Source organism: Sander lucioperca, chromosome 14 (assembly GCF_008315115.2).
Source record: "Sander lucioperca isolate FBNREF2018 chromosome 14, SLUC_FBN_1.2, whole genome shotgun sequence".
NCBI classification, from domain to species: Eukaryota; Metazoa; Chordata; class Actinopteri; order Perciformes; family Percidae; genus Sander; species Sander lucioperca.
In genome coordinates this window covers 120,229-136,739 of record NC_050186.1, presented here as the reverse complement: position 1 = coordinate 136,739, position 16,511 = coordinate 120,229, and the positions used below count along the sequence as shown (strand labels likewise).

At 41.0% G+C, this 16,511-nt stretch overlaps 1 protein-coding gene across 7 annotated transcripts in view; it reads left to right on the top strand.

Annotated features, from left to right (window-relative positions):
• The window catches only part of sptan1 (spectrin alpha, non-erythrocytic 1), a 59,452-nt gene that overhangs the window by 42,507 nt on the left and 434 nt on the right, over positions 1-16,511 (top strand). For 6 of the 7 annotated variants that reach the window (XM_031287351.2, XM_031287350.2, XM_031287348.2 and 3 more), the window contains 18 exons: positions 496-633; positions 731-835; positions 1,579-1,787; positions 2,846-2,966; positions 5,282-5,403; positions 5,511-5,643; positions 5,762-5,860; positions 5,984-6,143; positions 7,790-7,866; positions 7,948-8,157; positions 8,363-8,659; positions 9,990-10,102; positions 12,155-12,172; positions 13,103-13,157; positions 15,550-15,746; positions 15,877-15,930; positions 16,023-16,169; positions 16,285-16,432. In XM_031287351.2, the coding sequence (XP_031143211.1) occupies positions 496-633; positions 731-835; positions 1,579-1,787; positions 2,846-2,966; positions 5,282-5,403; positions 5,511-5,643; positions 5,762-5,860; positions 5,984-6,143; positions 7,790-7,866; positions 7,948-8,157; positions 8,363-8,659; positions 9,990-10,102; positions 12,155-12,172; positions 13,103-13,157; positions 15,550-15,746; positions 15,877-15,930; positions 16,023-16,169; positions 16,285-16,432 (2,403 nt within the window). Of the gene's footprint in view, positions 1-495; positions 634-730; positions 836-1,578; positions 1,788-2,845; positions 2,967-5,281; positions 5,404-5,510; positions 5,644-5,761; positions 5,861-5,983; positions 6,144-7,789; positions 7,867-7,947; positions 8,158-8,362; positions 8,660-9,989; positions 10,103-12,154; positions 12,215-12,257; positions 12,334-13,102; positions 13,158-15,549; positions 15,747-15,876; positions 15,931-16,022; positions 16,170-16,284; positions 16,433-16,511 lie in introns of those variants that run through there. The other variant, XM_035991288.1, reaches the window with a different exon arrangement.

Here is a 16,511-nt window from a genome sequence, read left to right as displayed (position 1 = left end):
TTAATTTCTCACCTAGGTGACGCGTCAGGAGTCTGTGAATGTTTATGACTGTCATTAAGTTTCATTTGGTTAATTATGACACTTTTAATGCTAAGTTAGCATTGTTGGAGATCTTTGTGTTATGACAACTTGACATTAAGCAAGACAATATAACCTGTCATTAATATGTCCTGGCAGGCCTAATTATCAAACTTGGAGAAACATTTTTTTGATAACGGTAGCCTATAGCTAAGGATTAATAACAGGTGCCATTTCAGTCTTATGCACACCCCTTCAAATAAAGTGTAACCTTTTTTTTAAACCCAGAGACAACAAACGGCTGCATTATTTTATCTGATTCTGCTCATGGTAAATAATCACAATTTAAATTGCGATTTAAATTGCAATATTGGTAAAAGAAATCCCAATTAGATATTTTCCTCAAATCGTTCAGCTCTATTGCAAGGATTGGATTCTGTTGAAAATAAATGAAAATAACCTCCATCATGACCACAGGCGCGCCTCAACGCTCTGGATGAACAGTGGCAGTTCCTCGTCAACAAATCTGCAGAAAAGAGCCAGAAACTCAAAGAGGCCAACAAGCAGCAGAATTTCAACACAGGCATCAAGGACTTTGACTTTTGGCTCTCTGAGGTGAGAATCTGCATGCCAGATACGTGTGTAAAAACTTTTGACACACTAATGTACAGAAAAAAATCTCAAAGTCTGGTGCACATTTGTTGTTTCTCAGGTGGAAGCTCTTCTTGCCTCTGAAGATTATGGCAAAGATCTGGCCTCAGTCAACAACCTGCTGAAGAAACACCAGCTGCTGGAGGCTGATATTTCTGCCCATGAGGTTAGAGTTGGGTTGATTTCTGGTTTCAGGAACCAGGCTAAACCGGTTTGATTTGATGCTAACCAGTCAAACCAGCATTTTTAACTATGACACCTTGCAAATTAAAAAGTGGCCGATATGTCATGCACTAAATCCAACTTGTATTGCAAGCAGTGTTTGGCAGTAGCTATTTAAACTTGCCGTTTTCTGAATCAAATAGCTTTTCAGTAGCTTACCTCTTTTAGTAGACTTTATTGTCCCCAAGGGAAAATTATTTGTCACAACACTGTACGTTAGGGACAGTACACTTACAGGGAAACAGAAGTACAAACATAACAATGACATGCAGGAAAATAACAGTTAACACAAAGTCGCACTGATGTGTTTTATCTGGCTGTTTTGTTTAGGGCTGCTATGGCTGCAGGCACTAGCCTTTTGCCATAGCGAGCTCTCTTGCACCTGTACCTGTCATTTATTTGGGGGCTAATGTTAGCTTCAGTTATTAAAGCTTAACTGTAATAAGGTATTTCAAGCCGACGAAAGAGGTGAGCTGAAAAAGACGAGGTGAAGTGTAAACACCTAAACCAAAGAGGTTATTATAACCTCACTGTAAAAAAAAAAAAAAGGGCTTAGAGGTGCATTACCACCACCATGTGGACTGGAGTCACTACACTCATCAGTCTCAATCAGGAGTACCATGTAAATACATTTATAGATTAAGAGTTACAATGAGAACCTCTGACAACCTTCCTTCCTCTCTGCAGGATCGTCTGAAGGATCTGAACGGCCAGGCTGATAGCCTGATGGCCAGCAACGCCTTCGACACCTCACTGGTGAAGGATAAGCGTGATGCCGTCAACAGCCGCTTCGCCAAGATCAAGAGCATGGCTGCCGGTCGCCGGGCTAAACTCAATGAGTCCCACCGCCTGCATCAGTTCTTCAGGGACCTGGATGATGAAGAGTCTTGGATCAAGTAAGAGAGATCCCCTTTGGATCATGTAATTATCTACAAGGGAATCAGAGGGGGAGATGGGATGAGACAATCTTATCCTTTTTTGCTGGACAGCAGCAAAGCGGGGCAAGCCTTGTAAACGTCTGTTCATGACTAACTGAGTAAGTAAAGAAGTTACACAAGTGTTGTAGTACCCCCATTGGCTGTTGGTCTTTCAAAATTGATAGGCACGACAGTGTTTCCGATAGTAACAACATTGTTGATCACCACAGCAAAAAAAAAATCACAAAAGAAAATATTCCACATCAGTTATCTGATCCACTTCCTTAATACATGCACGATTGTTGTTGCATTTGTTACTCCAACTGCGAAGCCCGATTACAACGCACATATTACAAAATTATGATTCAGGCATTTCATCTTACTAATTACGCCACAATTTTTAAGAAAATTGCTTACCAAGAAAAAGAAAAGCAGGCGAGGTAGGTAAACATGGCAGGCATTTAGTTAGCTAAGTTGGCTAGACTATATGCCTAATACCTTAACGGATAAATGTATGTAGCCTAAATTAACCTAGCTGTGCTAACCTAGCTTGCTAAAAAATAGTTATTACCATCACTGAAAAATTAGTATATTATGGTAATTCATATAATTATTAAGTGTTTGTTTACTTTGATAGACCATTTAAGTTTATACTGTAATTATGCTGGACTGTTCTGTACACACAACACTTTTGCAAGCCTGTCCGTCCTGGGAGAGGGATCCCTCTTCAGTTGCTCACCCTGAGGTTTCCACCATTTCCCCGTTTAAATGTTCGAAGAACAGAGGGTGTCGTAAGCTGTACAGATTGTAAAGCCCTCAGTGGTGATTTGTGATTTTGGGCTATAATAAAATTGAACTGATTGGAGTTCCTCTGCTCCCTTCTCCTGCTCTCCTCCCCTGCTCTGAAAAGAGGGGAGCAGGAGAGGGCAGGGGAAAGAGAAAGATGACTTCCAAAAACTTCCAAATACAGAAAGTCTTGATACAACCCATATTGGCCTCAACTTAAACATACACATTTCTGCCCCAATACCAAACAGAGAAAAGAAGTTGCTTGTGAGTTCGGAGGACTACGGACGTGATTTGACAGGAGTACAGAATCTGAGGAAGAAACACAAGAGACTGGAGGCCGAGCTGGGAGCCCATGAGCCGGCCATTCAGGTAAGAGGGTCATCTATTCATTTCGTTTATTTGATAAGGTTTGTGCAATTTAAATAGGCCACAGAGTTTTACCCTCCAGAAAGCTCAGGGACTTTCCCAATTTTCTAGTGTAGACATTTAATCTGGCAAACCGTTTATATGACATTTTTTCAAAGCCATCTCACAATCCCACTCCTGGAATGACGGCAACCTTTCATTCCTCCATCCTCTTAAAATAATCTGTCTGGCTATCATTTAACTAGTTTGGACCCAGCTTCTTATGTGCTTATCCATCCCACTTAGGATTGACCCATTTCCCAGAACAAATAGTCTTGGGCTGAATGGAACCTGGATCCCTTATCACAGGGACATCAAGTAATTGGCCGTCCTCTGTTTTACATTTCCAACAATTTGGTGGGTCTTTTTAAACCAAATCTAAACAATTCGAAGAACTGGATCCAAAAATCCCCACTAACAGATGGCCAAGTTGCAAATATCTGAAAAATTTAGACCTGGGGATTCCTGTATCACATCCTCAAAGGATTTCAATATGCTACCAAGATAGAGAGTGTGATAATTCCCTTTTCCAACCAATCCCTCCAAAAAAGGGGAGAATACATAACTTTGGATTTTGCCAAATACATGATGAAGTATTTAGATATGGATCCAGTTCAAACAGCCGGGCCACTTTGGTCCAAACGACATTTACGTGAGAGATTATCTGATGTGTTTTTGCCTCACCATACAGTTCAACAGGCTTTGTAAGGGCGATAATGGGGCAAGAACAGATTGCTCAATACAATACCAGGGTGAAGCTCTCTCAGGAGGAAGTGACCAGTGGGCCAGATGCTTAATGTTAAAAGCATTGTAATAATACAACATCTTTGGTAGACTCAAACCTCAATCAATTGGTCTTTGTAATTTATTAAAAAGTAGCCAGGTTTTTTTGTACCATTCCATATCAATGTCTTTGTTATCCTGTCAAACCATTTAAAATATGATGGGGGAACCTCCAGAGGTGATCTACTAGGTTCGGACACAAAAAGTAATTTCATCCACATAAAGCATAAGTTGCACTACCCCTTCTACCATAACACCTGGGAAATTAGTCTCCCCCTTATGGCTGCTGCCAAAGGCTCTATGGCTAAACAAAACAACAAAGTGGACATAGGTGAGCTTTGTCTTGTTCACCTTCCAAGAGCAAAATATTTAGAAATGAACCTGTTAGTTTGCACCGCAGCCTCTGTGTGCTTATACAGCACCTTAATCCACTTTATAAAAATGCCCATACATTTCAAAAATGTTGAACATATAGCCCCATTCAACCATATCAAATGCCTTTTTGGCATTGAGAGAAATAGCAGCTATGGTCTATCAGCTATAGACCATGAAATATTCTTAACGTCCATCTGCATTTGGGAAATTGGGCAGTAATTCATGCAGTCTCCTGGGTCTTTGCCTTTCTTAGGAACCAAAGTTATCAAAGCCTGCCTAAAAGTTAGTGGCAGTGTGCCATTCTCCAGTGCCTCTCTATATACCTCTAACAGAAGTGGAGCCAGTTCAGTTGCTTCTTAAAATCTCCATCGGCCGGTAACTTGTTAGTTTCTGATATTTTCGGCATCCCCAATGTTTCTCGTCCCAGCTGAGCACATATGTCTCTGGTAAGTATCTTTTTAAAGGATAAATATAGCAGTACACTATATGTAGCTCACTTTCAATCAATACATGGAATGGGTACGGGAAGGACTTCCCTGGGTGCTGCATTCTGACTCAGTGGTGAGAAAGGCAAGGCTGTTTTCTCAGACACCTGAGGAAATTCTCTGTATCCCCTCAAATACTCCTGACAGGGAACATTACTGCCTGGTATGGAAATGGCACCAAACAGGACGGCAAGACCCTGCAGAGAGTAGTTTGATTGGCTGAACATACAATAGCCTAAATTATATTAACAGCAGGCATTGCAAGAAAAAGGCTGGGAGAATCATTAAAGATCCAAACCATCCGGGTAACAGCCTTCCCCATTCCCATTTTGAGAAACCTATTCCTTCACAATCAGAGCTCCATATAAAATATTAAAAAAATGCTGATATACTGTATTTCAAGCCCATATGTCATTTATAATAATACATGCCGTGTGTCCCCATCTGTAAGATAAATGATGCCACAATAGCATTAAAAGTTGCATTATTCTGACTCAAAACAGACCTGGTTTTGAACCTGAACTGGTGTTTGATTGTTGCATTTGGTCCACATTCTGACTTTTTCAGTATACTGAGAAATATTCTGGAAAATATTGTAGCTTGTAGTGATTAGTGCTTTGTTCTGTATTCTTGCAGTCGGTGCTGGACACTGGGAAGAAGCTGTCTGATGACAACACCATCGGCCAGGAGGAGATTCAGCAGAGGCTCGCCCAGTTTGTCGACCACTGGAAGGAACTCAAAGACTTATCTGGAGCAAGGTAAGCCTGCTAAGATATACTCTTGCCTAGGACAATGTACACACAGATAGAAATGGGTGTGTAAATGTGTGGAATCTGTGTGTGTGTGTGTGTGTGTTTGCTCCCAGGGGACAGAGGCTGGAGGAGTCGCTGGAGTACCAGCAGTTTGTGGCGAATGTAGAAGAGGAAGAAGCTTGGATTAATGAGAAGTTGAATCTAGTGGGAAGCGAGGACTACGGAGATACACTGGCTGCTGTGCAGGTGCTTTTCTGTCACAGACAACACATTCGGTTACATAACTTCAAATAAGTGTTTTTTTTAACTGTAATAATGTAAGTGATGAGTTTTTGTATGTCAAGAAAACCTTTCTTTTTAACAGGGCTTGCTGAAAAAGCATGAAGCATTTGAGACTGACTTCACCGTGCACAGGGACAGAGTCAACGATGTGTGTACTAACGGAGAAGAGCTTATCAAGAAGGTACTGACTATATAGCAATCAAGAGAAAATACACTTTTTTTTAAAGCAGTGAAATAATCATCTGTTTTGTGCAGTATGACTACAGAAACAAAGGTTTCTCAAGATATTGTGTGTTTCCAACAGAACAACCATCATGTTGACAACATCAGTGCCAAGATGTCGGCTCTGCGAGGCAAAGTGTCTGAGCTGGAGAGGGCAGCAGCTCAGAGGAAGGCTAAGCTGGATGAAAACTCTGCCTTCCTGCAGTTCAACTGGAAGGCTGACGTGGTGGAGTCCTGGATCGGTACGAACACTTTAGGACGTCTGTCTTTCTTTTTCCAAAACAAGTGATTTTTATTGGTGGAATACTGGTTAAATACTGGATGTACTTGGTGTATTTTCCACAAAAACAAAGCTTCAATCCTCCATGCACTGAAATCCTAACACCAGGGTTTTTCCTACCATTACAAGGCTTAGATGCAGCTAGAGCTGCAAAGATTAATCGATTTAATTGTCAACTCTTACATTAATTGGCAACTATTTTTGATAATTGATTCGTCGGTTTGAGTAAATTTTTAAGACAAAAGTAAAAATTATTTGATTCCAGCTTGTTAAATGTGAATATGTTCTAGTTTCTTCTCTCCTCTGTGACAGTAAACTGAATATATTAAAGTCATCTTGGGTCTGATCCACCTTTTTCACCATTTTCTGAAATTTTAGAGACCAAACAACGAAGCGATTAATTGACTATGAAAATAAGCGTTACCCTAACCCTAGGGGCAGCACCCAAGCCATTTTGAGAACCACCTAAGCTGAATAAATGTAAAATCAATGTGAGCAAAACTAAACTAACTCTACACAAAACTAACTTTTCTCAGATTTTTTTCTCAGAGTGGAAATAAAATGCTCTATCAGAGTCCACAGTCCTGTTGTCAAAAAATACTACAGTTTCTTCTTAGCCTTAGCCAGAAGAAGAAAATGCTGTTTATCATACTATAAGCAGGAATCTCTGTCAGTCTGACCAGCATGCGCAAGAGACGCCACACACAGCTTGCTGAGGTTCAGAATTAAACATGGAGGCCACTGTGTACTATTGTTTGACATACTTTTGTGTGAATAAACTAGGGCTGCCCCCTGAATGCAACACTTCAATATTAAACTGTGAATAAAGTGAATGTACAATAAAGGTTAAAAACTGAGCCACTGCTGTTGGCAGCTGCGGTGGCGGGGCTCAGGGATTTGCACTTTTCAGTTAAGCATGTTGTCCGCAGCGGGCAACTGGTGATTAATATGCCTATTTAGAAAACAATATCTCCGCTGTGTATTTCACTGTTTGACCGCTGGATATTCTAACTTTACAATCAAACTCTTCTTAACTTCCTTCAATGAGCACGAGTGGTGTCATCATTCTGCTGTTTCAACTTAATTTTGTAAATTTGCCATACTAACTTATAACACTAATAACGTTACCGCTGGCAAAATATCTCCTCTACTTAATGGTGCAATATGTAATATGTACAATATACTGACAGCTAGCTTTTTAAATGGTTACTGCATTCCAAATTCAAAACACTGGAGAGTCGTCTCCCCCGGTCCTTCCTCCCCAGTCTCAAAGTTCACAGGGCTTGCTAGGTTGAGAATGCTGAACCCAATGTCCCACGGTGTCAGTGTTGACTAGATGTTAGTCTTGCATTGCCAGACATTACTCCACAGTGCAGCAAAGTAGGTAGATTCTGGCTATGTTGACATTAAAGCCTGTGCTCTTACAGACCTCTGTACCCAGCTGACAGTCACCTTCTATCCGCTAAATGTAACAACACCTGCTAAAAAGTGTATTTATTACGACCTAATTTTAACTGTGTTCAGTTGGATTTAGCCGGACTTGTTTGTGTGGACTTAAGCCTGGCTTTATCTCCATCATTTCTAAACCTGTTTGTGGTTTGTGTTTAGGTGAGAAAGAAAACAGCCTGAAGACTGATGACTATGGCAGAGACCTTTCCTCTGTCCAGACTCTGCTCACCAAGCAGGTACTCCATCTTCCAAAACAGTATTCTCCTTTTCCTCTGTACCGTGTTACTCTTTCCGTTGACATTTTTTTCTGTCTGCAGGAGACTTTTGATGCCGGTCTCCAGGCCTTCCAGCAAGAGGGCATCACCAACATTACAGCTCTCAAGGACCAGCTGCTGGCAGCCAAACACATCCAATCAAAAGCCATTGAAGCTCGTCACGCTGCCTTGATGAAACGCTGGAACCAGCTGCTGTCCAACTCAGCTGCTCGCAAAAAGAAGCTTCTGGAGGCTCAAGAGCACTTCAGAAAGGTAAAGAGGCCAGAAGAGCATCCTGTGTTGAAGGGGTGGTCTCTGAACATTTTTGTGCACACCTCCAAAGATAAACCTAAAACCTCTGAAATGATATTGTCCAAAATCAATGCTTGAACACAGTAGAAAGCATTTTACCACACCTAAGATATTATAAGTAAATTGCACTTAAATTAAAGAATTAAAGATCATATCTTCTCGACAGGTTGAGGACTTGTTCCTGACATTTGCCAAGAAGGCATCAGCCTTCAACAGCTGGTTTGAGAATGCAGAGGAGGATCTAACAGACCCGGTTAGGTGCAACTCTCTGGAGGAGATCCGGGCACTGCGTGAAGCCCACGAGGCCTTCCGCTCCTCGCTAAGTTCAGCTCAGGCCGACTTTAACCAGCTGGCTGAGCTGGACCAGCAGATCAAGAGTTACCAGGTGGTGTCCAACCCCTACACCTGGTTCACCATGGAGGCCCTGGAGGAGACCTGGAGAAACCTGCAGAAGATCATCAAGGTCCACATCAAATATTATATATCTCATTTATACTTAGCATTGCTGCAGACCATTTATACTTACTTGGGTCCTGCAGGAGTTCAGTTCAGGGATGCACCAAGCTGACTTTTTTTCACCCAATACTGATTCCAATTCTCAGAGTATCTGCCAATACCGACAATTTTTGCGAAATTGGAAATCTGTTCAACACTGTGATCAGTCAACTCTTGACTGTGATAAAAAGTAATCCGAGTGGACTCTTTGTCCACAGGACAGCTGAGGCTTCACTCATAGAAATAAAACTGTCCTATTAAAAAAAAAAAAAGTGCAAAATATTTACTTTTAGAAATACTGTATAAATTCATCTGTTTATTAACATTAGCTAATCTGGAATGTCATTGCCAACACTTGTGGTTTCACACTGTCTTTACTTTATTAAATAATATTTAACATAATTAGACATACAATGTATTGACAACCATTTCTAGAAATAATTTGAAGGAAATTACGAATAAAAAGAAAAAAGCCTACTATACCTGTGAGAAATTATCTATAGATCAGTCCCAGACCTGACCTGTCAACCTGACATGTAATCAAATACATACTCATACAGTTTTAAGTGTTTTGTTCATTGACGGGCCGCTGACTATCTTTTTATGGAGCGTTCATCCACATATCTTTATCTTCTTTATATTTGTTCAGTTCGGCCATCAGTGAAAGTAACCCTGACAAGGCTATAAGGATATTTAATAGGGCACACCTGAAAATAAACAAATTTAATCCCTTAGCTGCAAACTAACTGTATAGATTAATAAAAAGGTCAAGTCAAATTTATTTATTAAGCACATTTAAAAACAACCCACATTAACCAAAGTGCCTGTACAGACCAGAGCAGGTAGCTAAAATCACAAAAAAGAACACAAACACACATTGAACACATCTTATGAGCACAAATAAACAGCTTATAGGCACGCCAAACAGAGATCAGCCATATCAGGAGGATTCAAACGCTTGCGAATAAAAATGTTTTGAGCCTGGACTTACAAGAGTCAATGGAGGGGGCAGATCTGATAGGGAGGAGAATGCTGTTCCACAGTGAACACAACTTAATTGGTTAACTTGATACAAAGATTATTGAAGAGTTGGGATTTAATTTAAATTAAACACTAATACCTTTCTAGATTTGAATGTATACATGATTTAAAGTAAATGGATGTTGCAATGGTCCTGTAGTTTTAATGGCTAAGTTGTCATTATTTGTTATATTTATATTTCCATTAGTTGAAAATAATTTTCAGTGCATTTTACCTTACTGGTGTCTGTTTCTTTATGACTGTAAATGTGAGTGTAGGAGCGAGAGCTGGAGCTGCAGAAGGAGCAGAGGAGGCAGGAGGAAAACGACAAGTTGCGTCAGGAGTTTGCGCAGCACGCAAACGCTTTCCACCAGTGGCTGCAGGAGACCAGGTAGAGGATGTTTCCCTTACAGCTGAGACGTTATAGTGCTGGGCTGACATTTTTACAGTGTGACACAGATGCTAGCTCTGCTTTCATATAATTAAAAATTAACATTTCAATTTAGGTGCTCAGCATGAATGTTGTTTTTAATGACAATGTCACAGTTGCATGATGCTCTGTAGCTGCAGACACACAATGTTTGACTCACTGCTGTTGACTTACATCAACAACTTACTAGGTTTCACATACACTTACCTGTGTGAAGGTACTTTCTTCAGTTTTTGTCTTTTGTAAAGTCACTGAATAAGCTTAGCACAAAAAAAGTTTCTTTTATTTATTTATTTTTTGAACATTTATTAAAGATCCTTGACAAAGCGTCTCACACAACATGGTACAAAAACAGATCGTATTGACCTGCACTTATATACACAAAAATCGGCTACTACGGACACACAAGATGTGAGAGGTTACTTTCCTAATTGCAAGTGTCCAGTTCTAATTCAACCACCTCTCTAAATAAATGTCCATCCTGAATTGTAATTTTGCTGTTATATTTTCCATACAATTGACAGCTTTGACTCTTTGGGTCCACTGGTCTAGGGTGGGTGGGTGGGGTTTAAGCCAGTCCCTCCAGGATTTCACGGCCTTTTTTTGAGATTGTTGCGGCCCAAAATGCCTGATTTTGCGGGAGCTTTTGTAAAAAAAAATTGCGATAAAAGTTGCGATGTCTTTTGTATGTCTGTTGCAATGAAGTTGCGGGAGACAGTGAAAGTTGCAAAAAAAAGTTGTTTTTGTATAGTTCTTTAAAAATAAAAAGGAATCTTGTTTCGGGGAGAATAAAACTACTCTGGGCTGAGATTTCCTAGTAACCTTACCAAAAAGGCTTAGGATGCTGCAAATGTTGGTTTAATATGAAAATGGCTGGTGGATAAAGACAAAAAATTATAATTTATTGAATGAATCAAATTTGAACATATGTGTCAGTGGCTTGTTGATCTTCACATTGTTAGCTAATTTCCTAACCTGGCTTGGGACACACATTCATACAGTTTGATAAAGTAGCTCCCTATTTGACTTTAACTCATCATTGCACTTACAATAACAAGAGTAGTTGTCCTCAGTTTAGGTCATCGTGTTGTCTCATCTGTGTTTTTTCCTGTGTGTTTGTGTGTGTGCGCGTCAGTAGCAGGGGAACTGTATGAGCAGCAGCCCCGCCCGCTGCAGAAAGCCGACAGGATTGAAACAGCAGCTGCTGACTTTAGAGTGAAAAAAACGTTACAGCGTATATTGATGTTAAATTGTATACAGGTTGGCAGGGCGGTCTGAAATGTTTTGCACCGCCTTTCGCTGTACGTTTTGTTGGTAAATGTGAGATGTTCAAGTCTCGTCTTCATATCGGCTCTCTCTCACTCCCGCTTGGTCAGTGGCTCTCGGAGTCACATTATACTGACATAAAGTCTGGCACGTGGGACTGCTGGGATTGGTTGAAGTCGCGGGAAACTCCGGTTATTGGTCACATTTGTGGAAAAGTTGTGGTGATTGGTCAAAATTGCGAGTCGCACCAAAGTCACGGTGATTGGTTGAATTCGCGTGAATTGGCGCGATTGCGAAATCCTGGAGGGACTGTTAAGCCAGTTTATGTTAAGCTATTTTATGGGCTACTAACACCAGAGCTCTGAGCATGTACAATTAGTTTTTTCCCAACCCTCTTAAATGTGTGTTCCCTAAAATTAATCTCTGTGGTTCAACTAATGTGTTTAACCCCAATATCTCTCCAATTACTCTCATTACCTCCTTCCAGTATACATGTTTCTTTTAACTGGCAAAGTGTTTGGTCTCTTGCACGAACGTCACATTAGAACATATCTCTAAGCCATGTCATCAAACACATTCACCACTGTCCACACTGATGTTTACCGTGTAATGTTTTCAGGTTTTTTTGCAGTGAGCACTGTCATTGCCTCATGTTAACGTGTAATTGTTTCTCTCCATCCCTCCCCTTTCTTTTCCCCTCTTCTTGGCTGCTTCCTCGTTGGTGCTTGGAATTGCTGTTCTAATCAGGACATATCTTCTGGATGGGTTAATATAACGTTTCTCTTTTTTTGTTTGTGGTATGAGTGTTTGGTCCAATGTGTGTGGGTGTGAAAACTATAGGATGTGATGATGAAAGTAAATCTTACATCTCAAAGGTGGCTTGTATGGCCAGTCTAAAAACATATTCTTCCTTGATGTAAAAAAAATAATATTCCCTGTTTTTTTGCTCTATTTTGTTGTCTGATGTTTAATCTCTGCTCCTCCTCCCTCCCCCATTCTATCTTTAAATAGCATAGCCTATCGACGAGTTATTTGTGTCTATCAGTACCAAGTTGCTGATGATCTTTCTGGAAGGTCAACCTCTTTTAAGCCTTGCTCTATTTCCTTTTGTTTTTTCTGACCCACACAGTGCCCTCAGGGTTGCTTGACCTCATGCACTTCAGTCTAAAAACATTCTGCTGTAGTATTATTAAAAGTATATTCCTGCTGTGATAACATTCACCCAGTCCTCAAACTCATAGTACCAGGCTGCAGTCAGTACTACTTTCAACCACTGGACTGACTGGCTTGTTGTCACCTTGTTTACTGTGTGTAATTCAGGGATGGAAACTGTGTACTACTGTACATATTCATGAACTACTAATGATCCACTGCAGTTTCCAGTCATGTGTGCAGTAGCCCTAATTTGCCCTAATTTGGCATGAATGCAGCTCCACTCTGTGGTAGTAAAGACAGCATAACAGGTCCACTTTTAAATGTGACGATAATCATTTTGTCCCAATAGTGGCATGATAAATTATAAACCTAATTTATTTTCAAACACGCAATGTAATTGTAGTTCACAAAGGTTTCTCTGGGAATGCTGGTTGTAGTAGATAATGCAAGTCTTCCTAATAACTCGTGTGTCAGAGTGAGTGCAGTGGTTTCATCAGACTATGCTGCTTCCTTTCTAATATCAGTTTCTGTTGGTGTCAGGTCGTGTATGGTGGAAGAATCTGGTACCCTGGAGTCCCAGCTGGAGGCCACCAAGGTAACTATCACTCACTGTTGCATGTTGACACTTGGACACAGATCAAGACCTTTTTTGTGCTGAATTCTGAGCTGAGGTAGAGATGTTGATGTTTTGTGTTGGTCGGTCTGTCTGTTGAAATGTTTTCCACCCTCTGAGAATGTACAAGCATTCCTGTGTCATCTCTGTAATAATAATCTAGGTACTTTTTCACATCTGAAGAGTTGGTCGTAGGAGGGCTTCAACAAGTTGGAATGCCCAAAAACGGGGCGAAACGGCTTGCAAAGTACTGTTCTATCTCTGCTAACATTAGCTGCCCCCATATATGGCTGAGACACTGCTACTTGTATCTCTGAGAACTGAGTAGGCCTACAATGTTTTCTATTGTAAAGACCTGCCACTGGTCAACAATGGGAAAAGTGCTCTTTTCCACAATTGATCAATTTATTAATCCACCATCTCAAACCCCATCAGATAAGATGTCTACTATAAAATGTGAACCACATTCTTCAACAACAAAATTACTGACATCAGACAGAACATTAGTGCCCTTAAAATCCAGAATTTAGCCTACCCTCTAATTCTCCAGGAATATTACTTGTGCACTTTGACCCTCTAGACCTTAAAAAAATAGACAGCAATTAAAAATGCGGCTGCACGTGTTTTTAACCAGAATTAAAAAGTATAAGCACATTACACATTTTCTTAGATCTCTGCATTGGCTCACTGTCAAAGCTAGAATTGATTTTTAAAACTTTGCTACTTGTATACAAAGCTCTAAATGGCTTTGCACCTCAGTATATATATATATATATATATAAAAAAAAACGTGCTAATTCCACAAAAGCCAGCAAGAATCCTCAGTTCCACAGGGGACTGTGTGTGTGCACATTTGTATATGCTCACTGACTGTGTGCATGTGCACTTGTTTTATTATGTTATTTGTATGTAAAACACATTGGCCTTCATTTATCAACCTAATGTAGAAACCAGCGCAGATATGAGCGCAGAAATCATCTTACGACAGGCTTCGTGTGTGAATCATGAAACGTTCGTATCACACAAATCAGAGCGTAAGAATGGTCGTACATTGATAAATGCAGCAGCTGGAAACGATAGTAATTTAAATATCACGCCCCAATGTATTCTCGGTTTTGAGGCCTCGCCCCTACAATTTACGACATGGCGAGACGTAATCCGGCTAAGAAGCGGCACTTTTCAGAGGTGGAGATTGAAACCCTGATATCTCAGGTTCATTTGCACTAATGTGTGTACTATTTGGTAGCCTGAAAACTGGTATTAAAGGCTGTAGAAAGAATGCGGAATGGAAAGAGATCACTGATGTGGTCAACAGTGTTGCCGTAGTAGCCTAAATCGGACTCCAGCTGAAGTTTATTAAATGTATACATCCTACAGGCTTATATTGCAATCTCTTAGGCCTACATGTAGGTGTACCTATATTTAAAAAAACAAACAAAAAAAACTATCAGTTTATGCAGTGTGTTTTATTTGTCGTGTTTTTTTCATGAGTCAGAGCCAGGCAACCGTGAGCTGTGAGGGAGAGCGTGAGTCATCCGCCCCCTGTGCTGGACCACCACCCCGACCCTGTCTCCTGACAGCAGAGGGGCTGGAAAAACATGCCGAAATATGTCGGTCAATGGCAGAAATAAATCATTCACTTGTGGCCATCAACGACACTTTAAAAGAGAAACGAAAACCTGAAGAATAAATAAAAATATTGTGCATCGTCATGTTTGCTGTATTGAATATCATTGCCAAACATATACCTTTTAAAAGCTGGACGCTGCTCTTTGGACATCGGATCATCTGGCTCCATAACTACATTTATAGCACCCTGTTTTCCTGCGCGATGTGCAGAACCCCACAGGCTAAAACTTTTTCTGGAGTGTATAGTAGGGTCGCCCCTGCTGATGCAAGACAGAGCCATCTGCCCTTGATCAATCCGATGGAGCGCTCCACCGTGGCCCGTGTGCACTGTTGTACCGGCACATAGAGGTCTTCTAAAAGAGCCAGATCTGCCGTTGCCGATAAGTGATCAACTGATGACTTCTCCTTCTCCTGTTAAACTGATTATATGCTGCACCGCAAGTCCACACTGACTCGAAAACCTGCGTACACAAGTTTAAACTTGACGTGAGATTTGATCGTAGCCTGCGCTCACGTCCATATTAATAAATGCAGAGCTTTGCGTGGAAATGACCGTACGCCGGTTTTAAGCTGGTTTGCTGTCGTACGTTCGTTTCGTAAATGAAGGCCATTGTCTTGCATTTTACTATGTATGAAATGTGCTAAGTTGACTTGCCTCGGTCCATCATTTTTGTGAATGTATTCTACGGCACTGGTTCTTCTCTATGCGGACATAAATAAATAGTTAGTGCATGTTTGTGTGTAGCGTAAGCACCAGGAAATACGGGCTATGCGCAGCCAGCTGAAGAAGATTGAAGACCTTGGTGCAGCTATGGAGGAAGCGCTGATCTTGGACAACAAGTACACAGAGCACAGCACAGTGGGCCTGGCCCAGCAGTGGGACCAACTGGACCAGCTGGGAATGAGGATGCAGCACAACCTGGAGCAACAGATACAGGCCAGGTATACACCAACACAGTATAATAGTTACTTTGTCACTGGAATTCAGAAACAATTTAGGTACAATGTTGCCAAATGTAAGACAAGTGTTGATGCTTCTTTGAGCTCATGTTCCTCACTTTTTCTCTTTTAGGAACACCACTGGAGTGACAGAGGAGGCCCTGAAGGAGTTCAGCATGATGTTCAAGTAAGTGGCTTTGACCTGACTTCATTATGACATATTTCTATGTCTGGTGGTCTGATGAAATCACATTTTGATCTACACCTGTTTATTTGCAGGCACTTCGACAAGGAAAAGTCTGGCCGTCTGAACCACCAGGAGTTCAAGTCATGTCTGCGCTCACTAGGCTATGACCTGCCTATGGTGGAAGAAGGCGAACCTGATCCTGAGTTCGAGGCCATACTTGACACTGTGGATCCCAACAGGTCTGTCACGTTTTTTTTTTTTTCACAAATTACATTGATTGGGATGTAAACTGCAGTATAGTATTGAACACACTGTTGTATTTGCTGCCTAACTTTGAGGAATCTGTGTCTGCAGGGATGGCAACGTGTCGTTGCAGGAGTACATGGCGTTTATGATAAGCCGCGAGACAGAGAACGTCAAGTCCAGTGAGGAGATAGAGAGCGCTTTCCGAGCTCTCAGCACAGAGAACAAACCCTATGTCACTAAAGAAGAGCTCTACCAGGTCAGATGTGTTCACTTTTCACTCTGTGGATTCAGTTTGAATGTCAAGTCTTTATGGAGGTCTAACTGTCCCCTTCTTC